Raw genomic sequence first — 25473 nt, forward strand, 5'->3', positions numbered from 1 at the left:
GTTGATTTTAATGCTCACCCACCATACATGCCTTTTCAACCAGCTCTTTGACTCTCTCTCTGTCTTTCTCTCCTTGCTTGCAATGCATCTTGGGTAGAATTGTGGAGCAAGCACCAGGATAAGCAAAAAGCTATGGAAAAACAACAGAGTAAGAGACTTTTCACACACCAAAAAAAGAAAAGACTGGGGTGTTGGAGTGAATTTTTCCCTACCCCTTATTTTTTCACTTTTTTACCTCTTCTTTCACTCGTGTCTTTTTTTTTTTTTAAGTGCAACAAGCGCTGATCCAAGAAGATCAAAATTGACAAACCCTCCAAATTCTGGTCATGTTTTGAGTTATAATATATTTTTTTTTTTTAGATATTTGCTTATTAATGGAAAATTTTAATTGTATCAGGATTCAGTTGCTTTCTACATCTAGAACGAGAGATCTTGTTTTACACATTTTATTTAGGATGTTTTATCGTAGATTTACTGTTTACTAAATTAGAGATTAATGCACATTCATAAAAGTGGTAGTAGACTAGATTTATTACTGTGAGAAATGACAAAAGCTACCCTTTCTCATGCACTTTTTTCTTTTTCTTTTTTTTTCTTTTTACAAAACACAAAAAAATCATCTAAAATTTACAGTGCCTTCTAAAGGCAATCATACCTCTAGAGAGTCCTTACTTTTTGCCATTTAACAACATTGTTGCTTTTTTTCTGGCAACAGCGCTGCAATAATTGAGACATCCTGAAACAGACATTTGTAGCTACCGACCCTGGTACTGTAGCTGTTAACCAAAGGAAAGTCTTCATATTTACCAAAACATGGAGATAGCAGGAATTTGATGTGGGGCTGATTAGCGGGGAAAAGGAAGCTGGTAAAAGTTGAAGATAGATGAATGTAAATACAGGACAATCGTTGAAGAAAACATGTTTGAGCTGATAAACGCAATGACTCTGGGGTTGATGTTTATGTTCCAACTGGACTGTCAAAGTAAACCAACAACCATTGCTACAATGGAATGGCTTAGATCAGCTGATATTTGTAAGAATGGCCTAGTCAACGTCCACTAGCCAAACTGATAAAGAATCCCCCTGAGTCAGGCTGAGTCAACCTTTTAAATATCTTAGATAAAAAAGTTTTGGCAAAGTATTCAGTCTATAGATGTTTAAATCTGGTAGAGTCAAACCTCAGTTTGTGGCTGTAAATGCAAAACAACGATGGATAAATGCATTTAGATAGGGACAAAATAAAAACTGAGTATTTTTTAGTTTTACTTGTAAAAGAAAAAAGTAAAAAAACAAACATTTATCTTACTTTCCAACTTGATAACCCTCAAAGCAAAACATGACAAAATGTGAAAAAGTTAAAATCCTTAGAAACATTTGCAAATTACTTCCGAGATCCTTCAGGTTGTTGGTTGGCTACCTATAAAATAAAAATGACTGCATCTTTCAGTAATAAGGATTGTTTTAAACTAAGCAAAATGTATTTTTGTTTAAAATGTTCTTTTTCTCTCTTGCAATCATGCATCAAGATAAGCAGAAATGATTACCTGCTGCCCTGTCCTGCTCTTTTTAACTGTACTTTTTTCCAGTTTCAAGTGGCTTGCTGTAATGTTACAGCCAACATTTCAGACTTTGCCGGTGCATTATGAATTTCTTTGCCAAAGTTAAATATTGCAAAAAAGTGAGAACTACACACAGACCTGTAAGGAATAACGTGTCGCCTCATATCCACATACAGAAATGATAAAACAACAGTCACACTTGAAACAGAAAATGTCTCCTTTACTGACCATGAGTTTGTCTGCATGCCTAACTGCCTGTGTTTGTTCGTGGGGTTTGGTGTAAATTGGGCCACATTTGCAACACTGACTGAAAAATGTCTTGTTCTTGCAGCTTTGTTTTCATTTGTAATGTTTTTTAAATTGCAATGTTAACAGCTTACTGTGCTTGGCTCTGTCCCTTCTTTCTTTTGAAGTTGACTTACGGTAGCTTTGTTTCGCAACTGAATAGTTTAGACAGGATTTTAAAATAGGTATAAAATCCCTCCCTGTACTTTAAAGCTGGTAGCAGCTCTAATCTGATATGAAATGTTTTTTTTTTTTCTCAAACTTTGTAAAGCTGCTGTTATCCAGTGTGCTTTGCCTAAACAACACATCATGTGTGCACTGCAGAGCCTTTGACCCTTCTCATGGATGTAGTCAGTGCTTCTATGCTGTGTAGGTTTTCAGTGAGGCCAACCTGCAAGGTAAGGACAGCATGAGACCACATGTAAAACAGGCTGATGATTAGATTTAATTTGCAGGGGCTGAAGTGGGAAAGCAGCAGCGCCCGCAGGTGACTGACGCAGAGGAGAAGAAATCACAGATCAGTGCTGATAGTGGACTTAGTGTTGCATCTGGCTCTCAGGTTTGTACGCCTAATTCAGCTCTGTGAAAGTACATGGTTCAGCTCAAAAACATAATTAAATAAATGCACAGTCCCATAGCAAAATCGTAGACGTTTGTTTATGGTACATAGCATGGGTTTATTATGTTTTCATTTCACTTTGAGCTTTGAATAATAATCAGAATGCAGAACATTGAAAGGGATAGCTCAGATTATACCAAATGATTATTTTCAGCTTTTAGGAAGAAAACCAAGTCCAAGCACTAACCCATTTTCTCTTCATTTCTCTCTGGTTGTATAGAAGAGCGACACAGAGTCTGTTACCAGTTCAGAGCCGCCGATCCTCACAAGAAGCACCAGCCAGGACTCGGAGGCCAGCACAGTGGTAGGGCACGGCCAACTTAGATAACATTTATTATAGGCTTGGTATGTGTGCCCTTATTTGATGGCCTTGATATAATAACCTTTGTCTAAAAAGAAGAGTTTTATAGTTTTTATCCAAAAACTAAACACGTGACATAATCCACATTTATTTATTTTGGTTTTCAATGACGCAGCAGCACGGGTGATGCTGCTTAGCAGTTTACAGCACAATGATGCAGTTTAAACGTCTGACTGACGACCGGCTATATTTTTATTTAGTCTCGTCTCGTTGACGAAAACTCAAACCAATGGCTTGTCATGTTTTTGTCATCAAAGATCCTTGTTTAACTTGTCGGTTTTCGTTTCGTCATGAAAAAAAGGAGCATCAACGAAATGATTTTTTCATCACTGACGAAAACAACACTGCCCTGAATGTTATATGACCTGTAACTCTACATGCAGGACATTATCATGTATCTTTTTTTCTTAATGCTCTGTTTTATTTACTTATTTAGATTAGCAACAGCTCTGGAGAGACCCTTGGAGCCGACAGCGACCTAAGCAGCACTGCAGGAGATGGTCTCGGAGGGAGAACTGCTCCTCATTTGAATCAGTCCAGAGGAACTCTGTCTGACAGCGAGATCGAAACCAATCCAGCCACAAGCTCTGTGTTTGTAAGTTCATTAAAAAAAAGGATCAAACTTTCTTATGTACATAGTAGGTGTGGCCCAGCAACTAGTTTCATGCCATTAAAACTACAAAAGTTTTTACTGATACATTGGTGAAGATTCTCTGTCATCCAGGTCATAGGCCTTCCAAAAAAGTACAAAACAAACCACTGGACTTTGTTTACTGGTTTGGAAAGTGAAACGTCTTTAGTGTTTTATAACTATGGGAATTTTCACTGATACCGCTCCTAAAGTACAAGTAATTTTTCTTAATGTATAAATATCATCAGAGAGAGTGCTCTGGTTGTGAGCAGCTGCAGCATCATGACCTCAATATGCTATTTGCAGGAGCATCACACACTGCTTTTTGCTTAATTCAAGGTCAATTTTATGCAGCCTTGAAATGAATGGACTACCTTTAGCATCGGGCATTAGTGGAACAAATAGTAGTGTTAATTAGGCAGACAGTTTGGGGATTGTAATGGTAACAACCAGAGCGATTAAAGTTGTTGAACTGGCTTTTTGTTTAGTTTTAAATTTAATCCCTCTGTAGTTGTAGCCCAACATTCTGTCATTGTTTCTGCTGCTTCCAAAAAGTATCTAAAAACTGTAGCTGTGACTTGACTGATTATTCTGAAGATCAGCCCACATTTTAGCAGGTTTTTCTTTTTTTCTTGCTCAAACTCTTCAAAATATTTCAATTTAGAGCTCTGATAATAATACAGGGAAACCCTAATATTTTGCCGAATGTCAAAATTCAGTCAAACTGTTTAATAAATAATGATCTAAATCATCCCTGGTAGCCTTTCAGTATTGTAACTGCAACTTAGAATAGATTACTGCAGTCTTATTAGACAAGGTTATAGTGCAGTGGCATTGTAAAGTCTGATGGTGGCAGGGATTAATGACCGGTGATAGTGCTCCTTTTTACACGTGGGGTGAATAAGTCTTTCACTAAAGGAGCTGCTCAGCTCCTTTACAGCCTGGTGCAGAGGGTGGAAGGTTTCCATGATGGATGTAAGCTTGAACAACACCCTCCTCTCGGCCACTTCCTCCACAGCCCAGGATAGAAGTAGCCCTCCTCACCAGTCTCTTCAGTCTCTTTATGTCCCGCTCTGCGTTGCCAGGTGCTACGCAGACAACAGCATAGAGGAGCACTGAGGCCACCACAGAGTCATAGAAGGTTTAAAGCAGGGGCATGCTCACTCCAAAGGACCTCAGCTTCCTCAGGAGGTGGAGGATCTTGCCCTTCTTATACTGTGTTCTGAGTCCAGTCCAGTTTATTGTTGATGTGAACACAAAGGTAATTGAAACTCAACAGTTTCTATGTCCTGCCCCTGGATGTTCACGGGGGAGTGAGGTGGGGGACTTCTCTTAAAGTTGATCACCATCTCCCTGGTCTTACTGTTGTTTAAAAAGGTGGTTGTTCTCACACCAGTCCACAATGCCCATGATGACCAACCAGTACTCCAGCTCGTTCCCCTCAGAAACACAGCCCACAATGGCCAACAATCATAAACAGTTCTCCAAGAAGTTAACACTATATCTACAGAGTATTCAGTGGTAACTGAAAGCCTTTAATGGACTACAAAAGGTTTTATTCTTCTCATATAAATAAACTTTGTAATCATGCGACCATTTTAACTTGATCTTTTCCTCCTTCCACAGGGAAGGACCCATACTCTTAAACCCGGGGCCAAAAATCATTTACCCGTAATGGTCAAAACACCTCCTGTACAACCGATGGAGGACATCAGTATGAGGATTTATCTTTTTGAAGGCCTGTTGGGTAGGTGCTGCTCCTTGATTCATCCATTTTTCCCCCACAAACTTCCACTATATAGATTCTTGCTGCTGGTGTTTAAAGGGAATGTATCCTTCATGTCAACTTGTCAAGTAGTCCCTTTTTCTGCATCTGTTGTTTATCAGTGGTGATTTCATGTATTTTGACCTAATATTTAGTTTCTCAGTACTGTAGTTTCTTAAGATCGTACCAATGAGACCAAGGAGTACTAAGACGAGGCCAAGACTGAGACCTCATTTGGTCTTGGTCTTGATAATCCTTGTTCGGTGTGGTCTTGACTAAAACACTAAGTTATTTGTTGTTATTTCTTCAGATAAAAAAAAAAAAATTAGAGATGCAAATGTAGTTTATATGTGTTTAAGAAGAAATGGAGCTGAATTGAATTCATATTTTAGGAACTGTGTAAAACTGCACCAAAAAGCTGCATCATTCTGTAGAATATAACAGTATGTCCTAGTTAAAGTCAGAAGTGTTTACGGAAATTGAGCAAGTAAAAAACAAAAAATAAACAGTTGGGTTAAAACTCAACACATCTGGAGTCCCAATGGCTATTCTTGTCTGTGAAATTTCCTGATGCAAAGGCTCTTAAATGGTGTGTTTAAAGATAACAAAAAAAAAGGTGGTGTGTGTATTAATCCCTGTCATGTTTCTGTGGTGTGCCTCTCTGCTTGCTCTGCTCTCGTTTTTTGTCATCAAACCAACTTACACCTCTTCTCCTAACCCCCGTGCTGCTCTCGCTGCTTTTTTCTCCTTCTGCTGCTCACCGTGGAAAATTTCTCCAGGGCGGGATAAGAGCTCCGTTTGGGATCAGCTAGAGGATGCGGCCATGGAAACCTTTTCTCTAAGTAGGGCTGATCTCTTGCTTGTTGGTGGTTATTTGTGTGTGCTTGTGGATTGTGTTTTGTCCTCGGTACTCGGCTAACTCTTTAATTTCAGCCTTTTAGTGTATCTGATGGGAAACACCTGTTCATTAATAAGCTCCATTAATAAGCGCCAGCAGTATGGTTAAGGTTTTATCCATAGGGAAGCTGTGATATTTGTTTAAAACTGTTTAAAAATTCTAACAGGAATAGATTTGCTTAAAGATAGGAACAATGACTTGATTTATAAGTTATTTCACATCTACGTAGTTTGGGTATCAATTTGTTGCATCCCAAACTCTGATTGTATTTCTATTGAACTTTAAAATTTTAAATAGTTCTTAATATACCGTAAATTCTCTAATATTGGCCTGTATTCCAATAGCGGCCGGGTCTCTAACATTGGCCGGTCTCGCTCTCAGAGGAGGTAAATAATGGCCGGTCTCTAATACAGGCCGGGGCTATAAACGTTTTTTCTGGGCATACCTCAACATTATACTTGTGGTAGTAAGTAACATACAAGTACCAGAGCCCTGCGCAGCTGGACGACAGGCCGACTGCTGCCCATCTGCGCGAGGAAGAGAACAGACACGCAGCAGAACAGGAGGAGGAGCGCGAGTGATGAGGAGATTAAAGGGAGAGATGAAGAGGAGGAGAAAAACTGAGGAGGAGAATTAAACAGAATTGGAGGATTTTTTTTTTTTTTTTTTACTTCAAACCAAGCGAGACATAGTAACTGTACTTTTTCAATAAATGAACCTAGTGTTTTATAGGTTCAAATAGACACAAAATCTCATTTTTATTCATTCCACTGGTAGTCTGTTTTGCTCAAATAGCAATAGAGGCCTGTCTCTAATTCTGGCCTCTATCCAATAAAGGCCTGGACCGCGATGCCCTTGAGTGAAATAAAGGCCCGGGCCTATATTAGAGAATTTACGGTAGTTCATATGTCAACGGTTCTTCACTGCATAATAACTTAAATGGGTTTGGATATTTCCAGTAATTTCTTAATAGATGGTGTTCTTTTTCCTCTAGAGCTATAAGTAGTGTTGCACCAATGCCATTTTTTGGCCCCGATACCTGGCTGTGCAGTATTGACCGATACCATACTAATACCATCTTGATGTGTGTGTATATGTATAAAGAACTGCATACTACTTGGATGTAAAATAATTGCAATTGTGGCTTTTTCAAGCTGCTGCCTGCCTTTGTGAAGCAGGAAATAGACTAATACAAAGTTAATCCAGTAGAACTTTTATTGCCTACCTGGAATGGGTCACAATAATTGAATAAACTTTTGGCTCTGAAAATGGTATCGGTGCCCTACTTGTTGGTACTCGCCGATACTGATTCCACAATATTAGTGCTGGATCGGGGCCCCGGCTGATACTTGTATCGGTGCAACACTAGTTATAAGTAGCAGTATTAAATACCTAAAGTGATGGTTAAAATTATTATTCTGATTATTTTTAAGGAAAGTTTGAAATAGTTTTGTTTAATAGGCTAGATAAAATCAGTATTTTAATACTGTATAAAACACATTTCTATATTATTAGATGTAGAAATTCTTAATTATATGTGAAATTTTGAAGGCATAAATAAGTGTTTCTTTCATATCCCTGTGTTGTTTTCTCAACCTTAGTCATTGATTTATATTAGTCAAATGTTTGGCTGCGTTTTGGGGAAGAAAAGTGATGGTTTAGATTTCTCATGAGGAATTGAGTGATAGATTATTTTAACATAGAACGTGTAAGGAAGTTATTGGCTCATTTATACAAAGATTTACATGTAGTTTACATCTATTTTTCTGAATTTTATTTGGAATGGACAAATAAAAATAACATTGATAGAGTTTTAGTCAAGAATCTTAGCATTTTTGGAAGCAGAATCAATTAAATGTTTTTGTCTGTATAAAATTATTTAATGTAGTAATTTATATGAAGTATTTTAGAGAATGAGATGTGTTAACATCCCTCAGAGTGCAGTGTTAAGGGGTGTCTGTTTTAGTGTCTCTTTGAGACTAGTAAAGGTCACCATATTAAAGTCTCCGACATTTCCTCATTTGCCATAAAAGGATTTTAATTTAGATTTAGCTTAATATTTCATTTGTATCCTTTTTTCCTTTTTTAAACACTTGCTTACATTAGTCCAAAGAAGAAGCTGCACATCAATCTGGCTGTTGTCGTAATTGGGGAATCCAGGCCTCATTGATTTGATAAACAGACCCAGATGTTCACAGTTGATTGATATGCTCCTAAAACAAGCTTTTTGTCATTTTATGTCTCTAAAAACAATTTTGTATATCATCAAACATTTATATCGTGGTTATTTATTAGGGTATTTAACTTTTTTTGTGATTCAAGGACATTTAAAATGTAAATAATGAATGTTATTAGATTATTTTAGTCAAAGACACCTGCAAAGCCTTGCGTAATTTTACAGATTTAAAACTCATAATTATTGGATATTTCAAGACCTTAAGCCTTTTGGGATTAACCTTGGATGTATTTTTTAAAAGTGCTGAGACTAAAAGTTCAGGTTCTAGACCACTGTAGAAAATGAAGTACCTATGCATCACAGAACAGACATGGTTTACTTTTATCAACTTGTATTTCACACCTTGTTTTCTAGTAGAGAGTAAATATATGCTTAAAAAGAAATGATTTATGTTGGTAGGTGTAACATATGCTGTAAGACAAACTAGATCATTAATTTCAGGTAAGGAGCGCTCCACCCTCTGGGATCAAGTACAGTTCTGGGAGGATGCCTTCTTAGATGCTGTGATGTTGGAGCGTGAAGGAATGGGGATGGACCAGGGACCCCACGAAATGATTGACAGGTTGTCTGAACTATATCTGTTTATTTTTGACAATCTTTAGACGATCTGTTCTCTAAAGCAGTCTGTTTCACACGTTAACTCAGATACCTGTCACTTGGAGAGCACGATCGCAAGCGTCTGGAGGATGATGAAGACCGACTCTTGGCCACCCTGCTACACAACATGATTGCTTACATGCTTATGATGAAAGTACGGAAGTCTTTTAATCTCTTTATTTTGATTGTTTCTCCTTGATGCGAGTGAACTAGTTTGATTTTTGTTCATTTAGGTAAGCAAAAATGATATCAGGAAGAAAGTGAGACGTTTGATGGGCAAATCTCACATCGGACTCACATACAGCCAAGAGATTAACGAGCTACTTGACAAACTGGCCAATATGGTGATTATGTCTCCCACTTGTCATCATTTACATTTAGCCTCTTTTGGTTTCCTGCCATTTATTTTCACCAATCTCATGTAGAACGGCCGTGAGCTGTCCATCAGGCCCAGTGGGAGTCGTCACATCAAGAAACAAACATTTGTTGTTCACGCTGGTACTGATACAACAGGAGACATCTTCTTTATGGAGGTAAAGAAATGCGTTCCTCTGTGCTGCATATTTTGCATCCCGTTTTTCTTTTTCGTAATAATGAACATTAATCACTGTTGTAGGTTTGTGACGACTGCATAGTCCTGCGCAGCAACATTGGGACAGTTTATGAGCGCTGGTGGTACGAGAAGCTCATTAACATGACGTACTGCCCCAAGACCAAGGTGCTGTGTCTTTGGAGACGTAACGGCCAAGAGACGCAGCTCAATAAGTTCTATACGAAAAAGGTCTGAAGCTGTATGCCAAGCGCCGCTGCAAGATTTTCGGGAGGAAGTTGGGGATCAATTTTTCTAACTTTCTTTTGTTTATTTCAGTGTCGGGAGCTCTACTATTGTGTTAAAGACAGCATGGAGAGAGCCGCAGCGAGACAGCAGAGCATTAAACCAGGTTAAACTTCTGATACAATCAATGTCAGAGAGAGTAGAGAGAACACTGTTTTGGTTTACTCATTTTCTTTATTAGATTTATTCAGAAAAAAAAAAACAGGGCTGCAGAATACATAATAAATCTCTAGACTTCATTTCTATTTCCATCCATCCATCCATTTAAAGCCTGACTGTTGCAGTAATCTGCAATAAATGGTGTTATTCTCTATTTAAACTGAAAATATGTCTGAAGTGGATTTAGAGGTCCACAAGTGGAAATGAGGAAAACTTGACATTTGGGAGGGGGGAGAAAAAATGCTGTGAATCTCCTCCTCAGGTCCGGAGCTCGGCGGTGAATTCCCTGTCCAGGACATGAAAACTGGTGAAGGTGGACTGCTTCAGGTTACGCTGGAAGGAATCAACCTGAAGTTCATGCACAGCCAGGTAGGAGGCCATCACCACAGCAATAAAAACTGTTTGATCTCACATTAGGGCATGAGAATAAAAACAATTACTCATGATGGCTCAGAGTTCATCCCGTCCTTCTGTCCCCATCTCTCCTTGTCTCCTACACATCGATGGCATTTCCTTTCATCCTGTTACATCTTCCTCTATTGTCATTAAAAACCTTAATAAAAATGTAACTCAAGTGAATCATTCTGACATACTTAATTGGCTGGTATTGACGTGTGTTTTCCTCTAGAGGAAGAATTCCCGTTTGTGCTTTTGCTTTTTTTGGATTAGCTCTTTTTTTTTATGTTTGAACGTTTGTGTTTATGGATGCATGCCTTTTTTTTGTGTTTAAATCAATGTCAACTCATACCTCACAATTTCCTTTGACATCTGTGGTACACAGACCTCATGTTCATTTACTGTGTGGGAAGAAACGATGTGTTAATCTGTGCGTATGTGTGTGTGTCTTTGTTGTGCAACGGTGATTAGACAGATGACCTAAAGCAAAGACTTTTCATTAATAATTGGCTTTGTTATAATAGCAACTTTTCATTTTGAGTTTGGACCCTTCAACATTGCCATGTGTTGTCGTCACGTCTGTAGACAGTGACAGTTTGGGCTTGTGTATTTTCTCAGCTGATTAGCATGAGGAAAAGATCTGAAAGAATAGGATCCATAACGCAGTCAACAAAGACTTAAATTCAGCAAAAAGTATAATTTTATTACCTTTATTCACATTATGAGCAACTACTTTTATATGATTTGGAAACTCTTATCATCCTTTCTAGTATTTGCTTTTTTAAATTTCCATAATGAAACAGGACAGTACCTTTCCATGTCTAAACACTGAAGCCAAGCTCTCCCGTACTGAGCAATGAATGACTACTTGCAGAGAAGATAATAATAAACCTGAGTTACCCAAATTACTGAAGAAAGAACAATCTCCTGACAAGTAGCATATGTTTATTTTTAAGTATCTGCTCTAGATATTTTTTGCTGAGATAAATATCTTTTTATTAAGATATTTAGAAAATTTTTCTTTGTCTGCAAAGTAGAAGTTCTAACCCTGTTTTTGTGTGACGGCCTCATTTTGGTCACTAAAACGTGACATTACTGTGGAAGGCAGTTAGCAGTTAGCTTCATTCATGAAGCCTATCTTTCCCAGGTTGAATGAAACTAAAAGAGCATTTAACTTGGATCACTCTTAACCTTTTTTGAATATCTTGACACACTACAACCAGAAACTTCACTTTATTTTTAATATTTTTTTTACAAAAATGATTGACTTAATAGGGGGTTTTCAGGTGACGTCACGCTCACGTGACTACTCAGCGCGTCCGCCATATTGGGTGGCAGCCTTAGGCAGTATTGAAAGTGAAAAATGGTGAAAACGTGTGTAATTGTTGGTTGCACGGCCCGTGGAGGTGGAGATCAACGCTCTTTCTATCGTATACCAGCCGTAATCGTGAATCAATGTGAAAAAACAAAACAGCTATCTGAACCCACGCCGTCACCTATGGCTGACACGGATATCCAGGTCCGATTTGGACGGTGTTAAGCTGGAATACGCCAGAGTCTGCAGTGCTCACTTTGTCACAGGTTATTAACTGTCAAGTATTTAAAACAAGTAAGAATATATTAATAATAGGGCTTGGGCGTCATGACGTATTACTTTCCGTGGCCGAAATGTTGACGCTACTCAGACTACTGCCTATGACTACCGCGTACTGGACTCCCTCTCTCAGCCGTGTTTTAATTTGATTAATTTCACCTTAACTTGATTTTTAACCCAGCGGGAAAAGGCTCAAATATGTGAGAAACCCGGAGGGTTTAGGGAGGTTTGGCAGTTAACGTTACTAACCAAACCTTTGAAACACATAGCAGCTAGTTAAAAGTACATTACATGCCTGAGTGGTTGTTAGCACTAACGGTTAGCACTGTTTGCTGGCTTTATGAGCTGCGGCTCCTGAACCCATCCATTCGTAAACTGCACATGAGACTCCAAGGACTTGTAGCTTTGGAACTGTTCGCGCACCGCCGGCTGTTAGCCACCTAGCATAGCGAGCCCTGCGTCGGATTGTTTACATTTTTACCATCTTATTAAAACTCACCCGTCCACGTATGATGGCGATTTCCTCATGTACATCACTTCGACATCTCGTACCCAACCAGATGTGAACTGGTTGTTAGCCTCTAGACCCTTGTACGCTCTCATTTCCTCAAGAGTGTGCAGAGGGTTTTCACTGAACACCGGGTAATGAACTATGTCACCATGCTCTACATTTGGCCAATCATCTGGATTAGTGCTAAACAAGGCACCGTGGAGGGCATAGGGGTCCATATGGTCGATCACGGAACATTTCCTCAGATATGTTCCATGATCTGGTGGCTCTAGCGTGCTGGCGTACTTATCCATTCGCGACATGATATATATGATATACGATAATATGCCACCCAAGATGGCGGACCGGAAGCTGGCCAGTGACGTCACTGAAAACCCCCTATTTTAATGCATAGTCCTTCAGTCCCTGTCATTCTAGTACTCCTAAATAAAGTCTGTTGCAAGCTAATACTTTCAGAAGTCACCTGATTTGTAATAAAAGTTTAATTTTATTTTATTAGCTTTAGATAATCTGAAATTTTGGGATTCTTTTAGAGAACTCTAGAGCACAAACGGCACCACAAAGATTAAAGAGGAAGATGGCAGAAATGTCAAAGAGAGAAGAGCAATCATATAAAGTTGGGTTAGGTTAAAACAATATAACAAATGAACAATCTTACAGAGCATCATCTAGGTAGTCACCTGGTGCTAAAAAGAGTAGCTCACGACTGTTAATGTGCTCAGTTTGTCAGGTAGGTGGATGTCTTTGTAGATTAACATAAGAAACAAACCAAGAGGCCTATGTCAAGTCAGGAGAAGCTGTAGAGATCTCCTAAGGTAGACTGTTGACAGGACCTATTCAGCCTACATGTACATCTATGCATGGAGGGAAATGTACATTAAACAGCCCACTGAATCTCCATGATGAAACATGGTAGTGGCAGCATCATGCTAAGGGGATTCTTTTCTTCTGTCAATAGTTATGCTCACACCGCGCTTTTCAGATATTTATTTGTAAAAAGTTGGATGTTGTTTACCCTGCACTCCTTAACAATCCACCTGTCAAATCCCAGTAACGGACAGTTTTGTTTTTTGTCTTTAAGAAGGCAAAGCGTAAAATGTTTGACTGGTAAAAATGTTTGACTGGTAAAAAAAATCTTTTAAGACCTTTGTTAAAAGTTTTATTTTATTAATTTTTTTTCCTTCAGGCTCACAGTCTGAATTTGTTCAGGCCTCATTTTTCTAGAATATAAAATATGGCACCTTTATGTCTCTCTTAGAAATGATTACCTGATAGAAGTCTGCTATTTAGATAAAACTATGTGGATGCCGTTTTTTTTTTTTTGTAAAACTAGTTTTTCAGACTGCTTTGTGTTGAGCTTGGATGTCTTGTTCTGAAGTGATAAAGGAAAGATCCTACATGCCAGTGGGGTTTACGCTCTGCCCTCGCGTACCTGTTCTGCTGTTGTGAGCGAGTTATGTTGGTGCCAGCCCTTGTTGCTGGAGGAGGAGGCATGGAGGGCTGTGGGGGACTGAGATGTTTTAAAATCCAGGAAAACAAAGGTGATTAAATTTCTCAGCACTCTTGTCAAACTTGAGTACCTTTCTTTTATTCCTATTTGCCAGCTCTTGTGGTTGAATCCTCCTGTGGTGGGTTTTTTTTCTCCTTTTATTCATTGGCTCTCTCCGATTCTTGATTTGAACCTTTACGAGGCTCCTGCAGATACGTAGCGCCCTCTCGGAGTGTCGTCGAGTGTTTGTGCTCTTTTGTCCGATAATAATCCAAACCATTTCTCTCCCATGCTCTCTCCCCCTGCAAGGAGCGGAAGGTACACAACCTCTGCTGTGTTTGCTTATTAGCAGTTACATCTTATTGGGTTCCTTTTGTTTCCTCTACCTGTTTTTCTTTTTTTACTGTTGTAGTGTATGGCAAGTCTAATTTATTGTCCTTGTCTTCATTTTGTATAGAACTTCCATGTTTGCATCATATGGGCCATATTGCCATAAAAAAATCATCTCTATATGATTAACCACAAGTTTTTTTTTATACCGGATGAGCTTCATTGACCAAATGAGTTATTCAGACTTGGTGTTGAACAGACTAAATGCATTTCTTCTCATTGCCCATGTATGCGTTTGACCATGGAAACTTCTCATAGTGTCTTTCTTTTCTTTTGGTAGCTTTTAAGCGCTTGCATTTCATGTGTAGTTGTTTTTATTTCTACCTTTCACACTGAATGAAACAAGTTTAACATGGTTAATTTCTTTTGTTTTCTAAATATGAAGTGTTTACTCTTCATCCGGTGTTGTTAAGTTAATAATGTTCTGTCTTGTTTTTGTTTGTTTTTGTTTGTTTTTAGGTTTTCATAGAGCTGAGTCACATTAAAAAGTGCAATACAGTGAAGGGAGTCTTTGTCCTGGAGGAATTTGGTAATTACACCATCTATTGATTTTAGGCCTGTACTCGGCACGGCAGTAACTCAGCTTTATGGCAAATTCACTGATGACAGCTTAGAAAGGTTTGCTAAATTGAATCCTCATTCTGTTTGAGGAAGGATGAGCTTTTGATGTCTGCAGGAGGGGAAGACGGCCATGATTTTACAAAGGATTAGTTTTCAGTTACACAGAGGTCAAAGGAACACCTAATGCAGTTTATGGGAAGGAAAATGAGTGACGATTGGAGATGGGATAGATTAGAAGATGGTTTATCTGCTCTTTTTCTAACAGGTGAACATTCCGTAACAAAGAGATAAGTCAGAAAAAAAACTTTTTCAGACATGAGCGATCCTTTAAAGCAACAATAAATTATTCTCCAATCAGTTACTCTTCAGTTGCTCTCAGGTTCCTTAATCACAGCAAACACTGCGTTTCTGTCATACTGTCAGTTTTGTGTCTTGACAGTAAACATGAAGTCTTTTGCTAAAATGCTGCAACAGGAAATATTTTCTCTGAATACTATAATTAGGAATATTTTAAACTTTGCTTTATTGTTAAAGTTGGACATTTAACCTAGTGAACAATATATTATTCTAGGATCCCTTGTTTTGAAATCAACAGACAATACAGATGTTCCCAAATAACTATTAAATATATTCCCTGAACCATATATAGATTTTTTTTAGAAAACAGGTTTTAGTTTTAGTAAACAAAAGATCACTTATGGTTTCTGTAGCTTATTTTTTATTACCTGTTCAAAACCATTCAATTTACGACTAAATTGAACCATAAGAACTTACATTGCTTTGACCTTGAAGAAGAATCTTGACTACAAGTCCACCTGAAGATAATCTGACATATGAAAGCCTCTGTGAACTAGTGACCTATAGTCCAGCAGACAGATCAGTTCTGATGCTATCAGCTGTAGAAAAGAGGTCTGGCAGCAAAGTGTGGGACAGTTATAATTTTTTTTCTTTTTGAAATGAAGGCAGCTGATCGGAAGCCAGTTTAACCTTTGTGTAGGCATTCATTTTTACACACTCCATCAGCAAAACAACAGTTCCTAATATACAGAGACACAATTGGACTGAAAGAGGCTTGGGATAGATGATGAATCATTTAAGATACCTAACGACAACATGTCTTTTTTTTTTTTTCCCCCCCTCTGGTTGTTCGTAGGAAGAAAGATTCTTTCAGCTTAGTGAAGTTACTATCATCCATTTTCATACAACCTGGGATGTGCCTCACCGACCCCCTGTGAATTCCCCACCACATGCTGTTAGAAAGCACACTATTATCCAAGGCTTTGACGCCATCATTTGATTATCATAAATGAGCAAAAGCAAACAACTCCAGCATACAGAAGGAGATTTCTTTGTTTCCTAGCAGCAGCGTCTTGGTGTAGAGAAAAAAAGACTCTGCGCCCAGTGCTGTTGCCACGGCAACTCGTGCTGATGAACCTTTAAAAAATGAGCAGCACATAAATGAAGCACGGTTCAGATTTCAGTGGCACGTCCTGAACTCTATACAGAGAAAAAATGATTAGTGCATCAGAGGTTGAAAATGACAAATTTAAATTTGATTGGCATTTCTACAAGCATGGAAGGAATTCTTACAAAAAGGATAAATATACTCACTGCTGTTGGAAAAGATGACTGTAAGATTGTTTTGCACCCATGGTCAGACGGGCGGGATCAATAGTTGGAATAGTCACAGCATTGTTTACACATGAAAGCTCAAGTTGAAAAGGATGACTCGGTTCTGACAGTGCAGCACAGGAGGTAGAATGTCTGGCTGGGTTACTGTCATGCCTCTGTGCTGCTTTTGTAATGTTGCCCTCATCTTTGCCACTATGAAAACCTTCATTCTCCAGCAGGTAAAGTGTCGCCACCTTTCTTCTTCAAAACTAGATTCATGCAGATTATTTCCTTATTCCATCACTGCACCGATTAACACGTTTTCACCTTCTTTGTATGAACAAGTATTCCTCTGCTTCCTCCATCACCTGCTCTTTTGTTTTGAACACCCACCCTGACATTCCTCATGTTGTCGTGTTTTGCTGAAGGTCCGCCTCTGTATCTCAGCCCTCTGAGATCTCAGGTGGGACGGCTGATTCAAAGGGACTCATCATTCCCCCCCCCCCCCCCATCACCCTTTCCAAGCACAGCCTCTTCATCTTTGCTCTGGGTTCACAGTTACTAATGAAAAGTCAGCCTGTCCTCTGGGCAGGGTTTTAGCCTCATCTAGCTGCTTTCCTGTGATGTCCGATCACAGGGGAGGAAGGGGCTAACTTTCTATCTCTACTGATTTATGTTTCAATTAAGTGTTCAACTTTTCTAACTTCTACAGACTGTTGAGACACTTGTGTGGTTTATTTTCCATTTAGTGGGCCATGAATGTGTCACCTGCAGCTTCATTAACATTCGGACTCCAGCTACTACTGTTCCAGTTAACATTTGATCAGAAAAATAATCTTTTTGTTAAAATTGAACCAAACCATTTTACCTAAACTGACCCTTTGATCTCTGTATAATTATTCACAAGTTTTTTTTAACTGCTTAGGTGTAACTTCTTGGTCCGCATCTCATCGTACACATAATTACAATCCAACCTTTAACTCCCAAAACATGAACTCCTAAAAGTTCCTGCTGCCTTTGAATTCTTTCTTTTGTCTCTTGCACCGACATAGTTCCTGAAACTAAAGAAGTGGTGATCCACAAGTACAAGACCCCCATGGTGAGTCCTCTTGTTCCATCTTTAATAAGGGCTGAAAAGCCTTTTGTTATTGTTCAGCATAAGCTCCCTCAGCCTCAAGTATTTTTGGATGTGATGTGACTCAATAGGTGTGGGTTTTGTGTCTGACTGTTCTTCTAAATAGAAAAGCTATTAAACAATAGGGAGAGCGTCTACTCAGCAGGTAGATAAACGAGCTGCTGTGTGTATAGCTATGTGTACGGTATCTCACAAAAACAAGTTCTCCCCTCATTTTTAATGGGAAAGTACTGAAGATCTAAAACTTTAAAACTATAATCTAGTCGGTGTACAAACTGCATAGAAAAAAAAATATACAGTAGCAAAATGAAATACAAAGGGAAGCATGAGAATAAAAAAGATAAATTACGTAACATTAAAAAACGGGATACTTTGAGAAGAAGATTAAAAATTAGGTATATTTTTAAAGAAAAACAGACTAAAAATTAGAAATGTAATAAATAAAAAAAAAAAAAAAATGCAAATAACATCAGACTTCTTGCTTTTACAGTAAATAACCAAAATTAACTATTTCGTATTACTCTACATAATGGTGTCCTGGAGTTTCTCAATAGGGTTTTGATACCTGAGTGAAGTTGCCCCCCCACCTTTAGACCAAATTGGTGTGAAACGTTTGTGAAGCAAAACTTTTCGTTTGTGCCGCTATATTTTTAAAGATATAAAGAAATGTTTCTAGAGGTCATCAAAGGTCAACCAGCCCCCCCCACCTTCAAATCAGACAAAATGAGTGTCAATTAACTCGACTCCGTTAGTGCTGGTTTGTGCAACAAAAATTGTCTTTTGTGTTGCTATATTTTTTTTTCTTCAGGTTAAAATTTAATCATATTCATAGATTAGCAACTTATAATTTATATAAAATTTAGTTTCAACATGAACAGATGTTCACTGACCTTTGATGACCTCTACAAACTATTATCATTAAAATGATAGCAGTACAAAAATGTTATATATTTTAAATTATGCATTTTAAATATATATATTTATTTTAAATATTTTAAAATTAAATATACATTTTAAAGTTTTATATTTTTGTATAGCATAAATGTTCATTTGTAGTGCTATCATTTTAATGATCTATAATTGTATATAAAGAAAACCTGCAGCCACACGGCCATTTCAGGAACCACTTTAACACCTCTGCTTTACCCTCTTTAACATTTAGTGATGTTTTTGGGGTCATTACTGTATTTAATGCGGACCTGTGACCCCGCTTCTGAAGGGATGGGATCACGCTCTGCTTCAGGCTGAAACACCACCAGCTGGAATTCAAGCTTGGCTTTATCCTCTCCCCATAGCCCATAACACTGCCACCACCATGCTTAATGGTTGGCAAGACACATTTGTACTAGTACTCCACCTGATTTCCACTAAGGTTTGGCAATATTAATGTTCATGCCAATATATGTCAGTCCAACAAAGGGCGATGGACGATATATTCATGCAGGTGACTTTGTGAGTAGACAAGCACCGCTTCAAAGCTCCTCTTCTGCACCGCTAGTAATATTGTTAAGCTCCTGCGCACATCGCTAAAACCCAATAAGGTAAAAAATACTAGTTTTCTTATCAATATATATGTTTCGTCCAGTGGCTATAGTTCCCTCTTATCTAGTTCTTCTGACTGTCTTATGAGACATTATAGTTCTTGATCGTTTTCAATCCGTTCAGCTGAATGTGCAAAATCAAAGAGACGGAAAACTGAGGAGGACATTTTTTTCTTTTTTTATGAAAAACGCACTGCTTCACTGCAGGGAGGATTTTCCTTTATAATTAGTTTTTTTATTTAATATATATTCTTTTTAATTTGTTGTCATAAAATAAAATCCATAACAGACAGAGTGGCCTTTAAATGTACTTAAAAAAACTGCCTCTCACTGCTGCATCGTGCCACTGGGGTGAAAGATGCAGCTGAAAGTTTCTGTGTACAGTACCATTAAAAACTGAATTCTTTTCTTTTTTATGGGCTGCGTCTTAACCCGTAGGTCTAAAATAAAACAGGAATAAAAATCACCCTTTAAAAATAACAAACTTTAAGGACTTGGTCTATCATCAGTGGTCGATAGATTCGTCTCATTGCCAAACCTTAGTTTCTTCCATACATGCCTAATACCATCAGTTTATTCATACCAGAGGGCTGAGGAACCAAAGGGAAATGGCTAATTGGACAGTTTGGACATTCTAACCAAGTTCTAAGCTCACTTTTATTGCCAGAGATTTAGACATGAAAGTGGTGATTGGTTATTCTGAGAGAAGATTAAACTTCCACCGTCGGACAAGCTTTAAACTGACTACATTGAACCGAAGTGTCACAGATTCAGTTTTGTCCCATTAAAAGATGGAGTTAAACATTAAAGGAATAGTACACCCAAAACATGATTAGCCTTCATTTTCTACTCACCCCCATGCTGAACAAAACTCTGGAGTACTTTTTTGATATCTCAAATTCATTTGGAGATCTGGGAGGCTTCTTGCTGTCTGCTGACATTCAAATAATGGAGGTCTATGGCGCCCGAGACAGAAAAGTCCACAAAAATGTGTCAATATTCCTCCATACTGCTCGTCCAATGTATTCCAAGTGTCCTGAGTGGGTAGCATCCAGAATTTACTCGAAACGAAGTCATTTAGAACGTTTTAGAGCCTAAACAGTAGTGTATAGGATTTCCTAATAGCGCCCCCATGCGCGCTCACGATTCTACGGAAGCCGGCAGACCAAACCAGATGAAAGTGCGCATTCAGCGTCTGCTCTGCCGATAATGCAAGCGTAGAAGAAGAAATGTGCTGTTTACTTGTGCAAAGAAAGAAACAACGAAAGAAAAATGTCTGAGGACTTCAGTGTTGAGGAAGAGCATGAGTTCTTTGCCGAGCTGAATGCGCTGGTTTGGTCTGCCGGCTTCCGTAGAATCGTGAGCGCGCATGGGGGCGCTATTAGGAAATCCTATACACTACTGTTTAGGCTCTAAAACGTTCTAAATGACTTCGTTTCGAGTAAATTCTGGATGCTACCCACTCAGGACACTTGGAATACATTGGACGAGCAGTATGGAGGAATATTGACACGTTTTTTGTGGACTTTTATGGACCTTTCTGTCTCGGGCGCCATAGACCTCCATTATTTGAATGTCAGCAGACAGCAAGAAGCCTCCCAGATCTCCAGATTCATTTGAGATATCAAAAAAGTACTCCAGAGTTTTGTTCAGCATGGGGGTGAGTAGAAAATGAAGGCTAATCATGTTTTGGGTGTACTATTCCTTTAAAGTTAGGCTGTACTCCTTTTTATTTAAACTGCATCATGTCATGCTTCTATTTAATTAGGAAAAAGTTCAAACTTTTACTACAGTTTCATATATTTTAAATCTTTTTAATAACCATTGCTTTCTTATAAATTCACAGCCTGTCCTTCAGTAATAATGTATTTTTGTACAGTAGTAAGAAATTTAAAAGGAATTCTAAATTGTTTAGTGAGTAGTACAATTAAACAGCAACGCTTTGACGTTTCAAGGTTTTCTTCTAAAATCAAAGGCCCTGAAACATCCCAAAAAATAGATGGTGACATTATTGAAATTTGTTTTAAGGTAAAAGTAACTAAGTTCTAGTATCATCTAGACATCAGGTACTATACTTGGAGAAAGTACATTTAGTTTTTATCAATCTACAACAACAAAAGCTCAAGGGGTGTGAATATTTTAGCATCATGTCGTACCTATGAGTAATAAAAGCTTTTTATAATTTGTGTTAACTTGTGCTCTTTAGAATCAGATACACATTTGAACATTTGCCAGATTCAGTAAAAACAAAAAATTCAGAGTAATTCCTGAACACTACAAACATCAGAGGTTCTTATGCTGTTATTGTTCCTGCTTTTAAAGTCAAACACTTAAGTTTACTTCGATCATAATTCTCAATACCTTCAACAGTAGATGAACATGTAAAGCTAATGAGATAATTTTTTTTTTTTATTGCTTAGCTTTCTGCTCCTGTTCTCCAATGAGTTCAGGGAGAAAGTCTCTCTGTATGCAATCTTTGCTGTCAGAGCCCTAAGAGGAAGTTTCACTTTTATTTTTTATGTTTGTCCCTGACCTGCCTGATCATGACTTTGTTGGATAAAGACTCCAAGATGGCCTTGAAACTTTTTTCCAATTTAAAGAACATCAGTAACTCTCTTCCTCCGGTCCATAAAAAGCCTTATTACATTTTTTCCCTCAAACTTGTGAAGCTTTGCTCAAGGTTTAAAGCTCCTGTATCGTGATTTTTTTTTATTTTTTATATACAAATCAACTCTAGGCATATATATTATGAAATATTTCCTTTTGCACGGCACAATATTAATTTATCCTGAAATATTTATTATTTTCTGGTGCGGTTTTTCCAAGATGGAAGAGAGATGCTTTGTTTTCCTCAAAGCTGTCCAGACTAAAGTGCAACATTCCTGTGCTGATTCACAACTGCTGTATAGAAATTACAACCAAATCCCGCTGAAAGCTTTCCTCCTCGGCTAGTTTGAAAGATGTTTTTGAATGATCACATCCTCGGTGTGTTCCTAACATGGCAGGTCGCCCAGGTGGGTTTAATACATTGGGCTGTTGTCATTCCAGACCTCTAGACAGCTCATCATGAAGAGAAAAAATCAGCTGCCAAGTAGAGCAAACTGATCAAATAGGGCTGAACGACCATGAGGAACATTTATATGAAGTTTTAGACATTTTACAAAGGCTAATGCCCCCAACAAAGTTCATTTTGCACTATATATTTTTTGTCATCTAATTGACTGGGTTTTTAAATTTTAAAGGACTTGATATTTAGTCAAATAAAATATTTTCAATGCAAAATTTTACATTTGAAGTTTTTATTTTTTTCTTACTTTTCATAAAAACTGAGATCTTAAACCTGCTGTAATGCTTTTTATCACTGTGATGGAACCATAAATAATCTATTGTAAATTCAGTTTCTGTTTAACTTGTGGAATTTAGTTTAATATGAAGTTTTATAGCCGTGTGACCTCACCTCTGCCCCCCCCTCCCCCTCTGCAGGCACATCAGATCTGTTACTCTGTCCTCTGCCTTTTCTCCTACGTGGCGGCTGTGAAGGGGAAGGAGGCGGAAGGAAAACCCAAGCTGCTGTCACCAAGACCCCTTCCCAGCTAGTCTTCACCCCCGGCAACCCCCCCGCTCCTCTACACCCTTTCCGTGCCTCTCTACTTGAAATGGCATCTCTGCTCTTTAACCAGATTTTTGACAATCCCTTGTTTAACTCGAAGCACACAGTTCCTGCTCTCCCCTCCTGTGTAAATAGAATCCTGTGATCCTTTTTAGATCCACCGGTGTAGACATGTCCAGTCTGTGATGTTGTGTAAATAAGTCCTAAAACTCATGGTTGTTGTCCCGATGTTCCAGCCCAGCTAGTTACCGTGTGCTTGCCCTGTTTGGATCTGGAGAAGTGACTGGGCTCTGTGTGGAAGCCTCAGTGACCCATGTAGTGCAGAGGTGAGGGATTAGCCCGAGCCACAGACTGCATGCAGGTCCTGTGCTACAGCAGTGAAGCTAACCCCCCACCCCACCGCTCGTCTCCATACAGTTCTGTGTAATTCTGTGATACGTGATTACTGTAAAGTTCCAGTTTGTCCAAGTTGAAACTGGTGAAGCATCCAGAGACCCTGTTAGTGCAGTGAAAAGCACCAGAGCACCGCATGTAAACTCTCCTTAATGCTGTTTGGTCCTAAAATACTTCAGGTGTTCTCAGATGTGTCCTCTGCTCCACCAGGCTGAATCACTGTTCTAGTTCTGCTGTAAAACTTCTCGTCTGTGCTCCTCTGGTATTAACTGCATGTTACTATAAAGATGGAATAAATATTATATATATTTATATATATATATAGTATTTATTTAATATATGCATTTATTGAGTGTAAATTTTCTGGAAAAAAAGTTACAAAATGTTGATTTGCTAGATGTGCAATACTTAAGAAGTAGTTAGCCATTGCCAGAGCCAGGTTCTCTTGGCTCCACAGGGTGAAGAATGTAAGAGTTTCTTTTTCTATAGTGTGGATTTGCTGAATATTCAGTGTGTTATGACTGGTCATCGTGTTCCGCTTCATCACGGGTCAATCACAAGACAGAAACTAACAAGATTTTCTGATGTTCATCACTTAGATTAGAATCGCCTGCAGTTATTGGAGGAGGCTGGTCAGTTCTGTGTCTGAAGCAAATCTCTACAAGCACAGCCATGAACCCTGGCTGATACATGTATGAGTAACATACAGACTGACTGTGGTTGGAGGCTCAGACTGCTGCTGCTCTACTTGAACAATTTCTACCTAAATTAAAGAATTTGCAAAGTGATATTTAGCAACTGAATGTTAGATTTTTGTTTTGTTTTCGTGAACAAATAAAATCATCTTTAGGAAGCATCACTTAAACTGAGAATTTCATGACAATTTCTTCCATTAAGCATCAACAGGCAGATGGTTTTAATGTACTAGGCAGGCAGAGGAAGTTATTTTTTTTTTCCATGTTATACCTTTATATGTTTGCTTGTTTCTTTCTTCAACTCATACATTTCATACCTGCTCTGACTGATGATTGTTAAACAGCATCTCAGCCGTACTCTGTTAAACCTAGAGGTAAAGGGGCTGTTTTTTTTTTTTTTTTGATATTCCTGGAAGAAAGCATGCAGATGGGGATCTCTTAACATCGTCTCATAGATCAGCATTAGGTGAATGAAGGGTTTAAAGTTCTGTTTCCTTAAATCAGTATTTGTTTAGATCAACAACACAATATTGGGTTATTCTCAGGGTGTCTGGTAAAATAAATTTGCTCGCATGTTAACGGGCCGCAGTCGGTTGAAAGCCCCATCAAAGCTTGTTGTGCAGGGAATCAGCTTTATTAGCTGTCCAGTGCGTTTCAGCTTGTGGCCTGAAGCACTATTCATAAAGGAAGTGCCACAGTGCATCAGAACGAAACGGACGTGTAAATTAGCGAGAGGCTAAATTGATCCTGAGCCGTCAAAGCTTTGTCTTCCTGTTTAGTTGGTTGATCCTCTTAGGTTGCTTTTCAGGTACAGAAATATAATTTCATGCTTAGCATGAAATGCTAAATGTTTGCAGCCTCATGTCATTTAGTTAACTTTTTTTACCAGGTAGGATAATAAATGCAAATGTATAAAAACTGAAGAGCAAACTTAGGCGCTAAAGTTTATGCAGAAACATATGTTACGGTTTCTTCTTCTAAAAAAAAAAAAAAAAAGACATCACTCTTACGAGCTCTTTAAAGAGGTTAAAAAAAACGTATTTCTCTCCTGTGTTTGACCCTTAGAAAGTTTCAGAGCAGACAAACTAATCATGGCTGAGATCATTTGATCTTTGTTTGTTCCTAGTGTTAAAAACAGGTCCAAGCTAAACCCACAGTGTGTGTGTGTGTGTGTGTGAGCGCATGTGTGGTCATGTGGTGAACAGTCTCCTATCAGCAATATATTGCTATGGTAAATTCACTGGAAGAGTTTTATTTTGATCCTGACATGCCTGTATTTTTAGTAACCTAAATGTGCAAAGAAGAACTTTCAGAAGGACTTTGAGAAGATGCTGTACCATCTCTACAATGGATCTGAACGTTCTGCTTAAGCTAAAAAATAAAAAAAATGTTTTTTGTTTTTTTTTCCTGGAATATTACAGCTCATCTCTGTTACTGTGCTCACTGGCTGCTGTCAATGGAGGGAAGAAGTAAAGAGATGCCAGCTGTAAGCTTTCCAGTATTTAAGGAGAAAAAATGTATTTATAGATTATGTACAGCTTTGGCAATATAATAAAGTTGTCCTAAATGATTATTGATTTTTTTTTTCTTGAACAAAAGACA

At 38.2% G+C, this 25473-nt stretch overlaps 1 protein-coding gene across 40 annotated transcripts in view; it reads left to right on the top strand.

Annotated features, from left to right (window-relative positions):
* The window catches only part of madd (MAP-kinase activating death domain), a 72034-nt gene extending 46592 nt beyond the window's left edge, over nt 1–25442 (top strand). For 6 of the 40 annotated variants that reach the window (XM_038270592.1, XM_038270587.1, XM_038270591.1 and 3 more), the window contains 17 exons: nt 98–148; nt 2300–2403; nt 2684–2767; nt 3261–3419; nt 5082–5202; nt 6000–6062; nt 8796–8916; nt 9000–9105; nt 9185–9295; nt 9377–9484; nt 9568–9732; nt 9820–9892; nt 10208–10314; nt 14245–14253; nt 14785–14854; nt 17550–17596; nt 22657–25442. In XM_038270592.1, coding sequence (XP_038126520.1) covers nt 98–148; nt 2300–2403; nt 2684–2767; nt 3261–3419; nt 5082–5202; nt 6000–6062; nt 8796–8916; nt 9000–9105; nt 9185–9295; nt 9377–9484; nt 9568–9732; nt 9820–9892; nt 10208–10314; nt 14245–14253; nt 14785–14854; nt 17550–17596; nt 22657–22770 — 1613 coding nt within the window. In that variant the 3' untranslated portion in view covers nt 22771–25442. The remainder of the gene's footprint in view (nt 1–97; nt 149–2299; nt 2404–2683; nt 2768–3260; nt 3420–5081; nt 5203–5999; nt 6063–8795; nt 8917–8999; nt 9106–9184; nt 9296–9376; nt 9485–9567; nt 9733–9819; nt 9893–10207; nt 10315–14244; nt 14254–14784; nt 14855–17549; nt 17597–22656) is intronic. The other 34 variants (XM_038270593.1, XM_038270606.1, XM_038270615.1 and 31 more) reach the window with 16 other exon arrangements.
* Nucleotides 25443–25473: the final 31 nt, after the last annotated feature.

Source organism: Cyprinodon tularosa, unplaced genomic scaffold, assembly GCF_016077235.1.
Source record: "Cyprinodon tularosa strain WSP-4 unplaced genomic scaffold, ASM1607723v1 ctg77, whole genome shotgun sequence".
NCBI lineage: Eukaryota > Metazoa > Chordata > Actinopteri > Cyprinodontiformes > Cyprinodontidae > Cyprinodon > Cyprinodon tularosa.